Source organism: Megalobrama amblycephala, linkage group LG1 (genome assembly GCF_018812025.1).
Source record: "Megalobrama amblycephala isolate DHTTF-2021 linkage group LG1, ASM1881202v1, whole genome shotgun sequence".
In the NCBI taxonomy this organism is placed as follows: Eukaryota; Metazoa; Chordata; class Actinopteri; order Cypriniformes; family Xenocyprididae; genus Megalobrama; species Megalobrama amblycephala.
Window position 1 is genome coordinate 4230576 of NC_063044.1, and position 20646 is coordinate 4251221.

Consider the following 20646-nt stretch of genomic DNA (forward strand, 5'->3'; position numbering starts at 1 on the left):
AAAAATAAGGTGGATAACAAGGCCTGTTAAAGGTTTCTGAATTTGTAACTGGAAAGGTGTAGGCTACTTTGAGGTTTTCTAACATTACATAAATGTCATATGATTGCTGACACTTGTATAATATCTGGGAGTGCACGGAGGAGTGTCTTTTTGCTTGCCAAGAACAAAGCAAGACTTATGAGGACTGAATCTATGGAAGACCTGTTCAGGAACACTGCCTTCTAGTGGTTGCTAAGTGTTGCAGTCTTTATCTTTTGATTTCAAATGCTTTAGTAAAATGGCAACCATGATATATACATTTGAATGATAATATCAGGAAACTATATGATCATGTAAATCGGTGGTTCTCAGCCTTTTTGACTTCAAGGCTGTAAAATAAAGGTACCAAAAGGGGTTTATCATAGTGATAAACATAGAAGAAACTTTTTTTGGTTCCCCAAAGAACCTTTTAAAACAGTGGTATTCAATTAATATTCCAAGAGGTCCGGTCTCTATATTTCCTTCCGAGTGGAGGTCCGGACAATTTTTTTTTTAAATCGTTATAAATTTCCATCTGGCAGCAGTAGCCTACTTTGTTAAAAAAAAAAAAAAAAAGTCAAAATAGTCATCAAATGTGAGTATTTTGGCCGCTTAGAGGCAATTGTCAGATGTTTTATCAGGCTATTATTATTTTTATATTTAGGTACCTATATATGGTAGAAGGTCATGTGATAGAAAGATAACGTACTGTGTGAGGGTTCAGGGTTTTCCTATTGAAGTCTGGAGCATTTTATATTTTACTTAAAATTAAAACAAACAACAACCTACATAATCAAAATGCCCTCATCATGAGCAGAAAAAAATTACAAATTGTTGACAAATTGACAAAAAGTCTGAATAGCTAATTTCCCCTATTATAACATTGTTTATTACGAAATGATGGTTATTAATACCAAATGTAGATTAAAAAAAACATCTTGTCAAACAACTTGTTTAGCCTATTTGAATGGTCAGAGTCATATGACAGATAAAAATAATTGTATGCTGGATTCTCGTTTTCTGAGATGTTTTAGCTCAAGTATGAATTTATTTTGCTGCTTACCGTGATTCTGCTTCTGTTGTTAAAATGACCGCGTCATCTGCAGCTCTTCACGTGGCTCTTTAGCGGAAGAGAAGCAACGGCCACAGAACGGAAAGTGCTTGAATGAATTTTGGCACTACCATAAGCGAATTTGAACCTTTATTGGTGCCAAAGATCCAAAAATGGGGAGTGGCAATAGGCCTATATTTAAAATATTTAAATCAAATTTAAATGATAAATAATTCAATTCCATAATTCCATAGCCCTAGAAGCTTCAATAACTAATAAAATGTTCTTCAGAGTTTATGCTTTTTACTACCAATAAATTCACATGACATAATTTATAGCTTCTATAACTTTTTCAGGTCTAGAAATCCTACTTTAAAAATTACCTAATTTATCCAATTTTCCAAGATGTGCAGGTTTTTCTTTCTTCAGTCAAAAAGAAATTAAGGTTTTTGAGGAAAAGATTCCAGGATTTTTAGTGGACTTCACTGAGGTTCAACGGGCTGAAGGTCCAAATTGCAGTTTCAATGCAGCTTCAAAAGGTTTTACACGATCCCAGACAAGGAATAGGGGTCTAATCTAGTGAAACAGTCTGCCATTTTCTTATATATATATATATATATATATATATATATATATATATATATACTTTTTAACCACAAATGCTCGTCTTGCACTAGCTCTGCGATGCGCCACACATTACATAATCACATCGGAAAGGTTACGCCTGACGTAGGCGGAAGTACTGCAGTAGGGCAAAAAACTCCATCTCATTTTCTGCTCCAACTTCAAAATCGTCCAACATCGTTGTTTTACCTTTTTTTTTGGTTTGTTTGAATTTTTTGTAAAGGGCGTTTAACTTTGCATGTTAACGTTGTAAACACTTGCTCGGTACTTCCGCCTACATACGCGTGACCTTTCTAACTTGATTTTGTAATGCATGGCGCATCGCAGAGCTAGTGAAAGACTAGCATTTATGATTAAAAAGTATATACATTTTTATTTTTATTTTTAGAAAATGACAGATTATTTCACTAGATAAGCCCCTTATTCCTCGTCTGGGATCATGTAGAGCTCCTTGAAGCTGCATTGAACCTGCAATTTGGACCTACAACCTGTTGGTAGCCGTTGAAGTCCACTATATGGACAAAAATCCTTGAATGTTTTCCTCAATAACCTTATTTTTTTTTTTTTTTTTTTTGCCTGAAGAAAGAAAGACATGAACATCTTGGATGACATGGGGGTGAGTAAATTATCAGGAAATTTTAACTAATCCTTTAAATCATCCTGGCCCCCTGGCTGGGAACCACTGATGTAAATTTGACATTCATGTAAACCTGAAAAAACAACAACAACAACAAAAGCATTTCAGATGTAGAATTAGCCTTTATTCAGATTGACATCAACAACAAAAGCATTTCAGATGTAGAATTAGCCTTTATTCAGATTGACACTGTCAATAGGTTTATCGTTCTGGAATCTGAAGGCTTCACAGTTAAAATCACTTGCGTTTCACTTGGATGTGAGGGGGGTTTGATGGCGTGCATTCACAATACTCAGAAACACAAAACCAAACCAAATGTACACAATTCCTCAAAATGTCACTGGTGGGGGAATGACTGTCGTTGGTGGATAGTGAATGTAAAAACCTATTAATTGTTCTGGAGAGCATTGGTTTGTGGTGAGAAGGATGTTGGGATTGAGTGGAACTTTATTTCGGCAGGTGGTTGCTATTTAGGCGACCTCCTCCTCGCCTTCCTCTTCGAACTCGCCCTCTTCGGCGGTGGCGTCCTGGTACTGCTGGTACTCGGACACCAGGTCGTTCATGTTGCTCTCAGCCTCGGTGAACTCCATCTCGTCCATGCCCTCGCCGGTGTACCAGTGCAAGAAAGCTTTGCGGCGGAACATAGCGGTGAACTGCTCGGAAATGCGCTTGAAGAGCTCCTGGATGGCCGTGCTGTTGCCGATGAAGGTGGCGGCCATTTTGAGCCCACGTGGTGGGATGTCGCACACGGCGGTCTTGACGTTGTTGGGAATCCATTCGACGAAGTAGCTGCTGTTCTTGTTTTGGACGTTCAGCATCTGCTCGTCAACCTCCTTCATGGACATGCGTCCGCGGAAGACGGCGGCCACGGTCAGGTAGCGGCCGTGACGTGGGTCGCAGGCGGCCATCATGTTCTTGGCGTCAAACATCTGTTGGGTGAGCTCGGGAACTGAGAGTGAGCGGTACTGCTGGCTGCCTCGGCTGGTGAGTGGAGCGAAGCCGGGCATGAAGAAGTGGAGACGTGGGAAGGGCACCATGTTGACGGCCAGTTTGCGAAGGTCAGCGTTGAGCTGGCCGGGGAAGCGGAGGCAGGTTGTCACGCCGCTCATGGTTGCGGAGACGAGATGGTTGAGGTCGCCATAGGTAGGTGTGGTGAGCTTGAGTGTGCGGAAGCAGATGTCATAAAGAGCCTCGTTGTCGATACAGTAGGTCTCGTCAGTGTTCTCCACGAGCTGGTGGACGGACAGCGTGGCATTGTAGGGCTCCACCACGGTGTCGGACACCTTGGGTGAGGGCACCACGCTGAATGTGTTCATGATGCGGTCGGGATACTCTTCACGGATCTTGCTGATGAGGAGGGTGCCCATGCCGGAGCCAGTGCCTCCACCGAGAGAGTGAGTGAGCTGGAAGCCTTGCAGGCAGTCGCAGCTTTCTGCTTCCTTACGAACAACATCCAGTACTGAGTCCACCAGCTCTGCTCCTTCTGTGTAGTGACCTTTGGCCCAGTTGTTTCCAGCACCACTCTGACCTGCAATCATTAAAATGTGAATTGAGCATTGATAGTCCCTTTAGAGGAAAGTCAGTTCACTCTGCGGCCATAGTTGCAACACCTCCTGGGCAGAACTTGATTTTGCCAAGTGCAACATGTTTCTGGATCAACATCCTTATTTTTTTTAAAGTTATATTTATGGGCTTTTTGTGCCTTTATTCGGAGAGGACAGTAGAGAGCAGACAGGAAAGCATTGGGTGGAGAGAGGGGGCGGGATTGGCAAAGGACCTCGAGACGAGAATTGAACTCGGGTTGCCGTGAATGCATTTGCTCCATATGTCAGCACACTAACCACTAGGCTATCGGCACCAACATCAGCATCCTTATTGATCCTGGAACAGCATTCCAATCAGATTTGAGGGACAAGTTTAGAATTTATGTCAAGTTTAGGCTTCCAACCAGGGTTAGGTGCTTCTACATCAGTGTTATTCTCACCTATCATTTCCCTCTGATTTTATGGATAACTTATGGGTAGGGCTAGGTTTAGGGGTAGGGATATGGTTAGGATTAAATTTTCGGATAGGAATGTTAAATATGTTGACCCAGGAACATGTCTAACTCGGCAAAATCAGGATGTATGCCTCCTTGTGGTTATTTTGGCCATCCAGGACCAAGTCCTGACCTATCTACTTGATGGAGGAATGGGGAATCCTGAAAACTCTTAACCTGCTGTCCAAACTCCTATTTATTGGAGCTTCTATGACTTCACCAAATGCCGATTGGCTCTTTTATTTAGAAGGCGGGGCTTATTCCGCCATGTTTCGCATTGCACATTCTCCCGTTCATAGTAATACGAGTGCACTGTCCTTGTATATATCAAGTCTTTGGCATGTTCATTCTGACACAAATTTGCAAGTATTTACCAAGTCAAATCTGAACTCCTACTAGCACATAATAGAAGAGACCATTTCATTTTTGTCGGTGTACACCGACAAAACCCAGGGGTTGGGTTAAATGTTTGCCCAACCTGCTGGGTAGTTTTATTTACCCAACTACTGTTTAAAAATTACTATATGGGTGGTTTAAAATGAACCCAAATTATGTTGAATATTAACATTTATTATGTTTAATAAAAGAACATTTATTAATAAGTTTAAAGGGATAGTTCACCCAAAAATGAAAATTTGATGTTTATCTGCTTACCCCCAGCGCATCCAAGATGTAGGTGACTTTGTTTCTTCAGTTGAACACAAATGCTGATTTTTAACTCCAACCGCTGCCGTCTGTCAGTCAAATAATAAGAGTGTACGGGAACTCGAACGATAAGAGTCTAAAACACTTCCATAGACAAGTCCAAATTAAACCCTGCAGCTCGTGACGACACACTGATGTCCTAAGACACGAAACGATCGGTCTGTGCGAGAAACCGAACAGTATTTATATCATTTTTTACCTCTAAAACACCACTATGTCCAACTCTGTTCATCATTCGCTTAGTGAGGCCTGATCGCGCTCTGACAACGGCAGTGATGTCTCGCGCATATACTTCAATGAGTGCCAGACATCACTTCCGCTGTCAGAGCGCGATCAGACCTCACTAAGTGAGTGCTGAACACAGTTGGACATAGTGGTGTATTAGAGGTAAAAAATGATATAAATACTGTTCGGTTTCTCACACAAACCGATCGTTTCGTGTCTTAGGACATCAATGTGTCGTCACGAGCCGCAGGGTTTAATTTGGACTTGTCTATGGAAGTGTTTTAGACTCTTATCGTTCGAGTTCCCGTCCACTCTTATTATTTGACTGACAGACGGCAGCGGTTGGAGTTAAAAATCATCATTTGTGTTCTACTGAAGAAACAAAGTCACCTACATCTTGGATGCCCTGGGGGTAAGCAGATAAACATCAAATTTTCATTTTTGGGTGAACTATCCCTTTAATGAATAACAATTAAACAATAAACATTTATTAAATTGCTTATTAATAAATGTTCACCTTTTGATTATTATTTTTGTCTCTAGTAATTATGATTCTGATTTTTAATTTCCAACCTATTTTGGGTTCATTTTAAGCCAGCCATATAGTAATTTTTAAAATATAGTTGGGTTAAACTGCCCAGCACATTGGGCAAACATTTAACCCAACTTGGGTTGTTTTTAACCCAGCATTTTTTAGAGTGTAGATTCATACCTACTAATTGCACTCATTACAATGTTTTTAACATTTGATGAACACTTACCAAACACAAAGTTGTCAGGTCTAAATATCTGTCCAAAGGGTCCAGAACGAACTGAATCCATTGTGCCAGGCTCCAGGTCCACCAAGATGGCACGGGGAACATACTTCCCACCTAAACAGAGAGACAGATAAAGTAGGTTATACCAACCAGACACTTGTTTCAATGTGCATACAAATTTCTGTGCACATACAATAAGGTTTTAAAGTCTCAGAACACACTGTTGCTTACATTTTGCATAAGAAAAAACAACATTTTATACAGATCAGCATAACAATTTAAGTGAAAAATTCAATTGAAAACTTGAATGATTTTCAAATAGTCTTTCTGTCTTCCTTTTGCTTTAATGATGGCAGCACTCGAGGTATTTGTGTAAAGCCTGCTGCACAATAGGGGCTTTTGCACTGGGTAATTATAGGAACTCAGTTATAGGAACTAGTCACCAGGGCGGCCTCATGAGAACAAAATTTTCCCCTAGGGCCATTTTCCTGGTTGCCTTCGCACCGCCAGTAGGAACTCTGAAGTGCCATAAGCCAGACGACAGCGTCAACGACTGGAGGATGGAAGACGCCATGATCATTTGAGAAGTGCTTGGGCCTCAACGTCAGTTCATCTGTCAATGTTTTCCATGTTTTTGGAGTAAGTTCGTGAAGTAAGTATATGTAAACAAAATTTATTGAAAAACCCCATAGGAAAATCTCCAATGAACCAGCGGTAAACTCAGGGTTCTGACCTGCACCACTCTATTGCAAGGGTAGACCTACTCTGAAGTTCCCCTAAAAGGCGTTCCTATAGCTAAAATCGTTTTCTGTGGTGCAAACACACCAAAAGCAGGTACTTCCACCAATAGTAATAGGAATTATGAAAACATTCCTCTGGTGCAAAAGCCCCTCATGTTACACAACGTGATTTGAGAACAATCCAAAGAGCATCAGCTTGGTTTTTGTCATTCTTTAGTGCAAAGGAGTTAAAAATGTCGACAATTTTTACTTACTATAGGATTAGCATTTGTTTTAGGGTTAGTTGCATGTAATTATGCATAATTTACTGATATTTCATGAGCTCACACTTACAAATAATCAGATAGAGTAAAAGAATGTGTATTCGGCGTGCTCTCCGAGGAGAGGGCTCCGAGCTCGGTATTAACCCAGAGTGCTCCCCCGTATCTTTGGTTAGGATAGTAATCAGGTGAATGTGAGGAGACTGAAGGGATGCTGAGAAAACTGTCCAGAAACATTGGTGAGTCAGCTACATATTTATAGGCCTCCTCTTATGTCGACTGGGTAGATTATTTGAACATTGCTCCTCCTGAACTTTGTTAATAAAACATAATTTCTAAGGTAAGTACATGTAACTTGTAATAAAGACATTGTAAAATAAAATGTTACCATATACTATTATAGTTTTTATTCATTTTTTTGAATTGGCTTTTATTTTTATATTCAGTTTTAATTGTAATTTAATTATTATTTTTTTTAGGTTTTTAATTTATTACTATTTCAGTTTCATTTTTGTTTTAGTTTAATTTTATTTCACTTAGCAATTTAATACTTCAACAATTGCCGAGCTAGGCAACATTTATTTTTATTTTTATTTAGTTTAGGTTTTTCATCAGATGATTATTTTATTTTATTTTATTTCAGCCTTTCATTTAACAATTTAGTTTTAATATTTAAAGTTAACAATAACAACACTGCTTTTACATCCCAGATTCAGTGTTGTCTTAGGATTTTGGATCCCACTATATTTATGCTGTCACCAAATATCATAATATTTATTTAAATATTTCATAAGAATGCTGACAATCTTTGCATCTGTAACCTTTAGAATATTTATAAAAAAAAAAAAAAAAAAAATAAAAAATACCTGAGGCCTCATTGTAGTAAACACTGATCCTGTCTAGCTGCAGGTCGCTATCTCCATGATATGTTCCTGTTGGATCAATGCCGTGCTCATCGCTGATAACCTCCCAGAACTGAGAGAGAGAGAGAGAGAGAGAGAGAGAGAGAGAGAGAGAGAGAGAGAGAGAGAGAGAGAGGAGGAGGAGGAGAGACAACAGGGCGCGGCCAGAGAGAGGGAGGGGGAGACGGAGTAAAAAATCTTATGTATTTGATTAGAAAGATAAAAACCAAGAATGCAATTAGTAGCAAATATGAGTTACAATTTATGTATGATAAAAAAACTTTAAATGCTGCTGAGCTGCAATTTTTGTATGCCACAAATAATAGCCTACTTTTATATATAGATTACTTGTTTTAAAGGACGTTTATCTAATTTATGTTTGGAATCTTGAGGATTACGTCAGTTTCACGCGTCTCAATGAACGCGTAAAGGAATGTGACAATGTGACGTTATCGCTGAAAGCAAATAACATCACATTGTGGTACATCCAGTTTCCGAAATGTAGGTCAGACTCGTATACATTTGTAATTATATTATATGAATATGTAATGTATATGTTTATATCTGCAAAACATTAAATACTAAAGTAGAATATTTTATTCCCGTAAGCTAATAAAGCGTTAAGTAGGTCGTTATCGTCGATGGGAGAAACCAATCTAACAATTCAATCTCATTGCAATCAAAAACAAATTACCCTGAAGGCGTATATAAGGTCTAACTGTCATAAATGTGCCATAATTGTATGATTATCGATATTATAAAAAGGGGAAAACAGAAGAAGCGTTTACTTCATTGATTCTCCATCGTACAATGGATGCGAGGTTTCCACGCCCAGAGAGCGCACATCTCTGCGCACAAGGTGTTCGGCTGCAGATCTGATGAATGCGCGTTTAAATCGTGCATACAGTTGCTAAAAGCTGCAGAATGAATCAAAATGAACTGCAATGCATTTCTGGAAGATTCTTTAAGTGCGGATTAGTCGCGTCGGAAGGCGCATGTTCCGATCTGAGCCATCCGTTCTCAAAAAGCAATTTCTTTGTGTATTTTTACCTTGGCTCCGATCTGGTTGCCGCACTGGCCGGCTTGCAGGTGCACAATCTCGCGCATGGTGCTGCAGGAAGGACAATGGCGGGGATGCAGGAACCGAGGTTCTGTCTTCTTCTGCACGCTCTCGGATTGAGCTGCTGTTTCTGCTCGTCTCTCTATAACGCCCGCCTCTTAACTCCGTTACTGGGCTGAACTCGTGGTGCAAGATGACGTCATCCCCATGGCAACCAAGGCTGGAGGAGAGAAGGAGGACCTTGAGCTCGTGGAGACACCGGATAGGATGCTGGCTGTGATTTGGACAGAGGTGATAGGCGACTCTCTGTTAAGGACCACTGACTATTATGTCTGAAAAATATTGCAAAGGGGAATAGAGAATGGCTTCTCATTACAATAATAAAGTACTATGGTACTACCATGGTATTTTTGAAGTAGGCTACATTTAGAGCAAGGTCATAACCACAATAGAGACATATTAGTGCTCGACAATTTGGTTTACAATCACTGATTCTTAAATTATTATACCTGGTACATCCAGTTTTGAGATGTATAAATGCAAGCGTTAGCTTGTAAGTACAACTATTTACTATACAATACTAATAAATTCTTACCTATAAAATCAAATCAACATAGGCCTATAAGTAGCTGTAAATGATGCATAAGATATCATAAAAATACAGCTAAAATCTAAAATATTAGGTTGGTCCTTAATAGATCATACAGCTCTCTGTCTACTGCAACAGTAGATCTTGATTACATTTCTGTAATTTCATAGCCACAAATTCAACAAAACTAAGGCCACATCCACACGAAGCCAGAGCTTTCCCTATTAGATCTTTTTTTTCCCTTGTCTCAAGAAGTATCTGCGTACCACTGAAATCGACTCAAAACGATGTAGTATACATGCCAGATCAGTATGTGGCGCTGTAATTCTGCCACAGAGATACACTAAAAGCGGAGAAGAAGACTTGGAGCATGCGCATAAACCTTGTGTGCTGTATACAAACTTTAGTAAAGCTTAGTAATAAAGCTTTATATTAGTAAAGCTAATAGGCTCGTTAGCTTCTGCGGCACGTACACAAGCATGTAGTCCGCTAATGTTGTTACGTGACATAGCGGTGTCTGATTAGGGTCGAGACGTGGGGTGATGATAACATTGTTTCACAAAATTTACAGATTCGCTGTACAAACAAAAATGCAAGGGTGTTGTTTTCAGATTTATTCACTCTGGGACACGGTTTCAAAAAATAGCGGTTTCAGGCTCTCAAAACGCCGGATCCGTCTGGATGAAACGCCGATACAATACTAATTTTTTGTGTATACAGCTAAATGCGTCTCCGTGTGGACGGGCTCTAAGACAGTGAATATGCGGGCCAGTCACATAAACACTAGGTTAAAGGTAGGGTAAGCAATCAATAATAGAAGTGGTCTCAATATAAAACCTGTACATATATCTTCTAAGTCTCAGGACCAAAAAATATTTGTCCAACCATTGCATTCATAAGTTGTTTACATTCATTATTTTTGTTCTGTGCTTTGAGACATGAGGTAATTTAACACCGTCTCTTGTCTCGTGACACTTTTCAGACTCTGCTGAGGCGTGGCTTTGGAGACACTCTGAAGGGAGGGTGGGATCTCATGCTTTCAAAGCTAGCTTGCTATTGCTAGCCTCTCCGAAATTGCCTAGCCTACCTTTAAGACTGTTTCTTAAGAACTAGTCCAGCTAGCAGTTACTTAGGACTAATCATTCTTACTTTTCGGATTCAAATTAGACCAATCTACCTTTTAACTTAAAACAAGTTATGGCCAGTCTTGAAGAAAAAAAAATTAGATGGCTAACTTGTAAGACTAGTCTTAGCAGTTTATGCAACCAGCCACAGATGTTTAACAAATAAAGGTCACTATACAGAAATTTTCTTAAAAATGTTCTACATTTTTCTTTCCACATTTCCCCCAAATTCTCCAGACTTAAGTCATTTTACTCAATAAATGATTCTCATGTGTTAGAGGTTCTGTGCAATGATTCTCGTTACAGTACAGATTATAGTAGAGGAATTATTGTTATAAGTTTAATTAGCATAAACAAAACAACAAATACTACCATGATATATAAATGATACAATTACAACCTACATAATTAGAATGAGTGTTTTGCATTACAGTAATGATATCTGTATGTGTATCACAATGCATAAATATAAACTATGTACGTTACACTATATAGTTACTTAATTTAAACTATATACATTACATAAAAATGAATAAAGGTTCTTTATTGGCATCAGTGGTTCCATGAAGAACCTTCAACATCAATGGAACCTTGGAACCATTCCACAAAAGGTTCTTTATAGTGGTAAAAGGTAGATTATATAGTGGAAGGCTTGGATTTTTTAAATGTTCTTTACACTAATGGTTCTTTTCACTGAAACATTTTTTTTTTTTGTGAAAACCCACTTTTGGAAACTTTATTGTGTATAAAGTTATAAAAAAATATATTTTCATGATTTGTTATCAGAACATTTTTTCCTTTGTAAAATCAACTTGGATAATTAATGTGGTTCAGATAATGTAATATTTAGAGTTTCTGTTAATTAAACCAATTGCCTTCATTGCATTAACTCAAATTTTTAATTTCAGTGAACTCAATTTTTTTAAGTTAAACCAACAATTCTTTTTTACAGTGTATGTACTAATAATGTATTTAATATGATGTATGGGCAGTAGATAAATAATGAAACCACACCTACTATTCAAATTAGACTACAGGAAGAGGCTATAGGAAGTGGATCAATTCCATCCACTCTCTACATCATTCAACACAACTACATCACTCAGCAATCACTTCTAGTTTTACTAGTTCAGTGTACTCAGACCCCTCCCTCTCTACTGATGCATGTCAAGGCAGACACATTACCAGCGATGTGCTCCATGAAACCAGAACACCTGTAAAGCTTCAGCTGAGATGTCTAACGAAGACAACAATCCCTCCTCTTAAAACCTGAAGAAAGCATTACCTGTTGGACGACATGTCTGCAAACCTTCCCGAAGAGGACCTCTCCTGTCCCGTGTGCTGTGAGATCTTCCAGGATCCGGTGCTTTTGCCATGTAGCCACAGTTTCTGCAGGAGCTGTCTGGAGCACTTCTGGGAGAGCGCAGTCTTTCGCAGCTGCCCCGTCTGCAGGAGAAAAGCCTCCAAGAAAAGCCCTCTTTCAAACCGGGCCCTCAAAAACCTGTGTGAAGCTTTTCTGCTGGGGAGAGGCCAGGGCAGTGCATCTGGATCAAACACCCTGTGCTGGAGACATGGGGAGAAGCTCAAACTCTTCTGTCTGGTGGATCAGGAGCCCATCTGCGTGGTGTGCCAAGCCTCAAAAATTCACAAAGGTCATGACTGCTCTCCCACGGAAGAGGCGGCTCTGGACTGCAAGGTAGAGTTTGACAGAGCCACATTGTTTCAGCAAACTGTGTTACATTGTGTTGCGCTCAGTACTGCTGTTCTCAAGATTTACAGCGGCAGCGCATAAGAATGCTGTTTATCAAGTTTGCTTTGACATTATCACAGACTGTTCAGCCAAAAAGATCATGGCAGGCTTTCAAACAACACCTTCTTGCATTCCCCTTGTTCGAGTTCCCATTGTGGCATATGCGTCCCATTGTATTCTGGGAAAATGTGATCAACTTCATCCAAAATGTGACATAAATCTTTCAAAGTGTACTTGCACAGTTGGATTAGGGCAATGCTGGAAAGAGATGTTTGTACTTAAAAATAGAGGCTTCAGTTAGTTCTACTGCACTGGTTGTTCTCAACTGGTGGATTGTAGGTCTGTTCTGAAAAAAAAAAAAAAAATGCTAAATGCAAATGCAACAAACTTTATAATCAGGCATAGTTAGGACAGCACAATAAATAAACATTAACTTTTAATTTTGATGCCCAAAGCACAATCTTGTTGTTGAAGCTCTGTTTTACACCTTGGTTGTACTATTAAGAAAGATATTTTGGTTATACTTTGTTTTACGTGTGTACTTACCAAAATACTACTAATATAAGGTAACTATATGCGTTTACATGGTTTTAGGGACAGGCTAACTTACTGTCTGTTATGGGTTACAGAATTAGGTGTGGCAAAATGGCTCAAAGCGCCACCTACAAAATTTTAATTAAAGGGGACCTATTATGCCCCTTTTCAAGAGATGTAAAATAAGTCTCTGATGTCCCCAGAGTGTGTATGTGAAGTTTTAGTTCAAAATACCCCACAGAGAATTTTTTATAACATGTTGAAACTTGCCACTTTTCGGGGTTGAGCAAAAACGCGCCGTTTTAGTGTGTGCCCTTTAAATGCAAATGAGCTGCTGCTCATGGCCTAAGAGGGCGGAGCTTCAAGAGCTGATGCTGTGAGCTTCAGTGACAGAACAATCTCACGCACTAATAATGTCAGAAACTCTCTGTAGCTGTGTTTAGTTCGAATCGGAGTCTGAAAATGACCACAGAGCCAGAGAATATTTGCTGCATGGAGACAGAACAGGTATAGTTTAGTTTAATTGCGTTTATATCTTATGTTGTCACCTTGCTTTTATCCACTATTAGTAGAAGCCTGTTGTAGTGAACCCGTCCGAATGATGGCCAAATCTTTACTGATGAGTTTATGAAGTTTATTGTACATCACACAAAAGATGACGCATATGTTATCACTCCAGAAAATCAGCCTAAGAACATTAAAGTCTTTTATCTATAAACTCTCCCTTGCATTATCATCAACATACACCGTGAATTACACAAAAACACTAAAACACTCATTACAATAACAGTAAACAAATATACAGTATATATATATAAATATACAGACCTACTTTATGCCTTTTCGGGGGTGCTGAATAAACTGGTAAACTTTATATCCGTAAAACAACTCTGATGGACTGTAATAAAGTGCGTGTGTTCTCTCTCTCTGCCGTGACCAGTATCGCTCCGAAGAGGATCATGAACAGTTTGTACTGATCCATCCTTGAATAATAACTTAAACCACGGTGTCCTCAGTGACTCAGATGGCGGGAGTCTATGGAGCCTCGTATGTTCGTTGGTACATCCAACAACAGAACATTTGTAATATTTTTTTGGCACAGACATTGTATATCTCTAGCTGATACAGCGAGTAAACAGAAATGGCGGACTCTGTGCTTCTCACTCAGGGGTGTGTCTATGCTAACAGGGCAGATCGTCACCAGTCATGGGCGGGGTTTCCCTACTCTTACGTAGGAGAAGGGGGAAATATCAAACAGCATGTTCTGAGAGATTAAAAATGATAAATGAGGATTAGAATAAAAGTATTGGGTGGATTTTTAGCCATTATAGGCTGGTTGTTTACACACACTGTGGACATACATCTGTGTTCAAACACATTAAAAAGTGAATTTTGCATAATAGGTCCCCTTTAAGCGCACTTCACGCTACGTTTCATGTACAAGTATGAAATTCGGCAGACACATGTAACAGCCCAATACCTACAAAAAAGTCCAATACTGAAAACCAACAGGAAGTGAGATATTTGCAGTTTTTGCCATTTCCAGATGTTGTACTTTAATGAACTCCTCCTAGAGATTTTATCAACATCATATTTGGTCAGTCTAATCTAAAGGCCTTTGCAACGGTAAATTGCGAAGATCTTGAGTTTTCGCTGAAGGGCGTGTCCGTGGCGGCCTGACAAATTTCGATGTTTCGCCATGAAACAGGAAGTTGTTTTAACTCTGGCATACAATGTCTGATCTGCCCCAAACTTCACATGTTCGATCATAGTCCTGACCTGAAGACATCTTCATGGCAAGATTCAGTTATTGCCAAAGCGCCAGTAAGTGTGGCACATCAGAATGACTTGGCCCAATTGCCCAATTGTAATTACTGCAATAAGTACATTGTATACATGGGGAACAGGACTGTAAAATAAAGTGCTATTGATATTTCATTTGCAGGATAAAATATGCGCTGCCATGAAGACACTGCAGCAAAAGCTGGAAGTGTTCAATAAAGCAAGACAATCTTCAGCTTTTACTTTGGAGCACATTAAGGTAAACATTATATTTAATCAGATAAGTGAGTTTTGTCAGAAGGTCAGTCAGTAGATTCCTTCAATGGCAGTTATTTGTCTTAGAATCAGGCTCAGCGGGTTGAGAGACAGATGAAGGAGGAGTTTCTCAAGCTTCATCAGTTTCTGTATGAAGAGGAAGAGTGCAGGTTATCAGCACTGAAGGAAGAGGAAGAGCGGCGGGTCGCGGCTGTGAAGAACAGAGATGATGATAACGCACGGAGGATATCATCTCTTACAGACATGATCAGGACAATGGAGCAAACCATAAACGCTGAGGATTTAACATTGCTCCAGGTGAGAATATTGATATCTTTTTGAAAAACATGTTCTCATTCTTTTGTTCCTCCATTCATGCATTTGTCTTTATCTTTTACAGAACTTCAAAGCTACAATAGAGGGGTAAGTATATCTAGGACTTTTTTGTTACTTTTTTCCTTTGCATTATCCCCTTTATTAATTTTTGCTATATATATATATATATATATATATATATATATATATATATATATATATATATACATATATATATATATATATCGATTGATTGATTGATTGATTGATTGCAGAACATGGAGCACATTACAGGATCCAGAATGCGTGTCTGGATCATTGTTGGATGAATCTAAGTATCTTGGGAATCTGAAGTATAAGGTCTGGGAGAGCATGCAGGCAGTTGCACCTTACAGTAAGTACCTCTTTAATGTACAGAAGGACACTGATAAGAATAGCCTAAAGTTTAACACTTGAAACCCTATGTTGGGTTATTGTAATCAAATTATTTTGCTGCATAGTAATAAGTAAAGCTGGGTTAATCATGGCTGATAGGACCACATACTGCACAGACTAATATTGAGTCATATTAGTCATAATATTAGTCATATTAGTAGCTATAATTAAATCAAACTACAATAAAATCATTCAAAGAATAGAATGTTTTGAATCATGATCAAACAATACTGAAATAATAACAGACTTGGACTAAAAACTTTAATACAATGTATTAAATTCCAAACAAGTATAGGTGCATGGCGCAAAAAAGCTAAATTTTTCAGAAAATTTCCCTGTTTTCAAAGCCAAAATGCGTCATTTAGCATACATGTTTCCAGCAGAACCAACTGCAGAGATTATATGTGTTCCTGCTTCAGTTCATACTTGAAAAAATATATAATGAAAAAGTTGAGTAGTTTATGACCTAAGTATTAGTAAATTAATCTGCAGAATAAAATCCAGACTAGTTTCACAACGGCAATTTTAACAAAGTAAAATCCTGGTTTTGAAAATGTCAACACTAGAAAGAAAACTGGGTTTTCAAAAGTACTCATTTTATTTATACTTTTTTCCCTTTCTTTTTTTTAAATATTTGATTTCTACTGACCCCAGTGTTGATGTAACCTTACACTTATATCAAGCATTTTCAGTTACCAATGTCAGTGTAGAAATCACAACTCATTTATTCAATTGAACGTATCCAATGTGATTTAAAGAATGGTTGACTAGTGTAAACAGGTATCTTAATTATCAAGTAGCAACATGTACTACCTCATAAAAAGGACAACACTCAACACGCTTACATGCACATTCTTTAACCCAATAATGCTTAATAAGCTGAATAAGGCATAGACATATTACATATAAACCAATCAACACAGCTAGATTTTCGTCCCTTACCCTGATTTCGCCTGGCATGTAAATACATTAACTTGTGTTCTGCACTCTAAAAAATATAGTGTTGACTTAGAAAAAAAATAAAATAAATAACGTAATAAATTACGCTCAACCAACAAGCTACACTTACTTAGAGGAACTTAATAATTTTGTAGCATAAACACAAATTTTTAAGTTGATTACTCAAAAAAAAATTAAGTCGCTATGAGAGTTGTAGCCCTGGAACCAATTTATCTTATATATTACAGATAAAATCCACAGCTATCATAGCACATGCTAACATAACTTATTTAGCATGTATATGAAATGAACAAGCAAGATATTTCTTGTCACTGGTATTAGAGGAGTCATTGCATATAGAGTTGCTTATTAATCCACAAAAACTTCAACAACTCTTTTAAATGTCAAACATAACAGCATTCAACACTAACAGGTCTTTCTCCTTCACTAAAAACAAATAAATTAACAGTTAATTTTAACATTTATTCTCCTTATCCAGTCCTATGCAAAACATGCTGGGAAATAGAAATCCACTGCCTAATTTCTGAAATTATCAAGTTACTACAACCGAATTTAAAAAAAGCCAATTAACACAGAAATGTGAGTTTAAATTACAGACAATTTTAAGTTGATGTAATGATCAACATTATGTCAACAGAACTCTACAAAATAATGTTTGCAGCTTAAAAGGTTTAATTAAAACAATAAATTAGATTTTTTTGTGGTAACAGGTCCCCTGAAGTGTGCATGTGTGAATATAACAGGAAAGTGTCCTTCCTACGGACTTAAGCGCATCCAGAGAGAGCGAGTGGAGGGGAAAATATATCGAAAACTCCTACTCGTTTTGTTTTCTCATCTTGTGCTAGTGGAATACAAATGGAATACTGAATACTTCAGATACATGAATGATTAGGTTTTGACGTCCATAGGGAATAACCTTATATATATATATATATATATATATATATATATATATATAAAGTCTTGTAAACGTTGTTTACTTGCATTGCTGGGACAATGGGTTAATTCAATTAAGATGATTTTTTTCAGCATATCGGTGCATATGTAAACATGATCACTGTATGTTTTCAATGTCTGTCTTCTTTCATCAGGCCCAATAATTCTGGACCCAAACACAGCCCACCCTTGCTTGATGCTGTCCGATGACCTCACCAGTCTCCACTTATAGCACCCCAAACCAAGGGCTGCCCAGTAATCCTGAGCGTTTCCATATCAGTGCAGAGGTGCTGGGCTGCACTGGCTTCAACTCAGCAAGCCACAGCTGGGAGATCGAGGTTGGTGACAATGAGGACTGGATCCTGGGCTTGGCCAGCGAACGTGTGAAGAGAGATCAGGAAGTACCTGCGAGACCAGAGAATGGCTTCTGGACCATCTGCCTTCGTGATGGGCAATACAGGGCTATGGCATCACCCCCAACAGCTCTAAAAGTGGAGGACAAACTGGACAGGGTCTTGGTACAGTTGAACTGGGACAGAGGGGAGGTGATTTTTTCAAAGCCATCATGTCAAGAAATTATATACACTTTCAAACAGGTCTTCACAGAAAAGTTATTGCCGTACTTCTACACGCAGAGTAAGCAGCCTTTGAGAATTCTATCCAAGCCTGTGTTAGTGTCTACATGAAAATATCTTTTAAAATAGGGACATTTTCTATTTTGAAAATATAAATTGTGAAAATTATTTTACATATACACATGTGACAGATACTTAAAGTGATTTATGTTTTATCAGTTAATCCATTTCCTGTACATTAACCCCTGATCTTGCCATATAGTGCCTGTTTGAGCTAAAGCAGTCAGTAGGGTACACTCTTAAAAAATAATGGTTCCATAAGGGGGTTTTCACATTGAATGCCGTAGAAGAACCATTCTTTGTTCCCCAACAAACCTTTCAGTGAACAGTTCTTAAAAGAACCTATTTCTCTAAATGTGAAGAACATTTTAATATTCTAAAGAAGCTTTTTTTATTTCATTATGAAAAACCTTTTGTGGAATGGAACCATCCACCAGTTCATGGAACCATCGATACCAATAAAGAACCTTTATTTTTAAAAGTGTAATATAAGCTTTTAAAGGGTTAGTTCACCCAAAAAAAAAAAAATTCTGTCATTAATTACTCACCCTCATGTTGTTCCAAACCCTGTAAGACATTTGTTCATCTTCAAAACACAAATGAAGGTAATTTTAATGAAATTAAAGAACTTAAATGAATTTTAAAAAAATATATATATATTTTTTTAATGAATTTCTGCCCCTCCATTGATAGCCTACACAACTACCACTTTCAAGCCCCAGAAAGGTAGTAAAGTCATCATTAAAGTAATCCATGTGACTCCATTGGTTTAACTTCAACTTTATGAAGTGTCTAAGAGGCCATTTACCTGACACTGTAAAAACACAAAGGAATGCAAAAACGTGAAAGAAAAAACTTCCATATTTAGTACATTGTAAACGTGTCCTTAATATGCCTGTACACTTTGAGTCTTCATGTTGTCTTACAGTTTTGATTTTTATGCATTATTATGCAAGTTTATTGTTACTGCTATTAAAAACAATGTTTTCTGAATCTGTCTCAACGATTGTCTCGGTGATTGAGAATGCAACTTCCAAAAGACAAAAAATAAACATTTTTGTAGATGCAAAATTAATAGGGTCTCAAAACTGGGACCTTTTTTGAATTTCTCTGTTTTAAAGGCAAAATCTTTAAATCAGCCTAGAATCAGCCAGAACCAAGGAATTTTTGTATGCTGGTTGTTGGGGGAATCCATCCAAAATTTTACAAAATATGAATTTGTCAACACAACACATCTGAAGAGGATTTAATCACATGCACTGCCCTCCAAAAGTTTGAAAACACCCCTGGCACCCTAGTGTGGTTTTGGACGATATCAGCATAAATGCTTATCATTTTTTTGGTGCAAATACATTAATGTAACTTGACATTATCATTGAAGACCAGCAATAATAATTTTCATTTTGATTACATAATAATGGCAATATATACATGTCAAAGTCAGACATGCCCCTTTGCCAGCTGTGATGCCTTATTACTGGTTTAAACTTGGCCCAGGTTTGTAAAAGATTTTGGGGTCAGGAGCACACCTTAATAGCTTCAACAATTGATTGCCAATTAAGTTTAGAATACAGTGAACCAATTAGAACCCAGTTTAGGTCAGATAGCTGCTAATGGTGCATATTTTGAGGAATCGAAAATTTTAGTTTTTTCTATGTATAAACTGTTTATGTAATAAAATATGTTTTTGTAGTTTGTGTTGTCCCTTATCAGTGCAAAATTATCACAAATTAAAAAGGATTCATGCCAATATTGTCCAAAACTGCACTTTTCTAGGCCGTTTACAAACTTTTGGAGGGCAGTGTATATAGAATATATTCATTTAAATGTCACCCTGTGAATATGACACTCACTAGGGAAATCTGTGTCAAGGGCTAAAGACATGTCTCTGATTCACGAATATCTACTCCAAATGCAGAAATTATGTGTGTTCTCGCTATAGTTCATAATTGAAAAGTATATAATGATTTTTTTTAAAAAGTTATTTTTATTTGTGTTGTTTGGGTTTTTCCCAAGCAACACAAATGGTGTTATCAAAAAGTCAGGACAATTATTGAGTTGACAGTTGAGTTCAGTTCCAATTTTATAAAAATTAGATTATATCAGGATTCGAACACAGTCCCCATGCATACTATAAAGGTATACCACTCACAGCCTCAGGAAAAAGTGTCAGAACTGTAACTGGTGTCCTCCTCAAAAAACCTAGGTGAATGACATGCCTGCATGTGAGATCTTGAGTGCATGTGTTGCAGTGATGAATGTAATCCAGATCTTAACTCACCTGTAACCTAGCTTTCAATGAGTAGGAGAGCC

At 37.9% G+C, this 20646-nt stretch overlaps 2 protein-coding genes across 3 annotated transcripts; one reads left to right on the top strand and one right to left on the bottom strand.

Moving 5' to 3' along the window:
- Window positions 1-2432: 2432 nt before the first annotated feature.
- On the bottom strand, window positions 2433-12155 carry tubb4bl (tubulin, beta 4B class IVb-like). Of its 2 annotated transcripts, XM_048170497.1 has the most exons (5): window positions 12017-12155; window positions 9009-9350; window positions 7923-8031; window positions 6060-6170; window positions 2433-3858 (listed from the first exon to the last, which is right to left on the bottom strand). In XM_048170497.1, the coding sequence occupies exons 2-5, from the start codon at window positions 9063-9065 to the stop codon at window positions 2801-2803; spliced, it is 1335 nt and encodes a 444-aa protein (XP_048026454.1). In that variant the 5' UTR covers window positions 9066-9350; window positions 12017-12155; the 3' UTR covers window positions 2433-2800. The 2 variants fall into 2 exon arrangements, with proteins under 2 accessions (XP_048026454.1, XP_048026531.1); XM_048170574.1 differs by lacking the exons at window positions 9009-9350; window positions 12017-12155 and adding an exon at window positions 8747-8996.
- LOC125255261 (nuclear factor 7, brain) lies at window positions 12029-18897 on the top strand. Its single transcript, XM_048170366.1, is given in 7 exon segments — window positions 12029-12427; window positions 14961-15056; window positions 15140-15370; window positions 15453-15475; window positions 15643-15761; window positions 17854-17924; window positions 17926-18897. Coding segments are annotated over 7 exon segments (1398 nt in total). The 3' UTR covers window positions 18385-18897.
- Window positions 18898-20646: the final 1749 nt, after the last annotated feature.

Coding starts and splice junctions, on each gene's coding strand:
- tubb4bl (XM_048170497.1), bottom strand. CDS start 9,065: ATGCGCGAGATTGTGCACCTGCAAGCCGGCCAGTGCGGCAACCAGATC. Junction 6,171..7,922: donor TTACTACAATGAGGCCTCAG/GTATTTTTTATT, acceptor CTCTCTGTTTAG/GTGGGAAGTATGTTCCCCGT. Junction 3,859..6,059: donor ACCTGACAACTTTGTGTTTG/GTAAGTGTTCAT, acceptor TAATGATTGCAG/GTCAGAGTGGTGCTGGAAAC.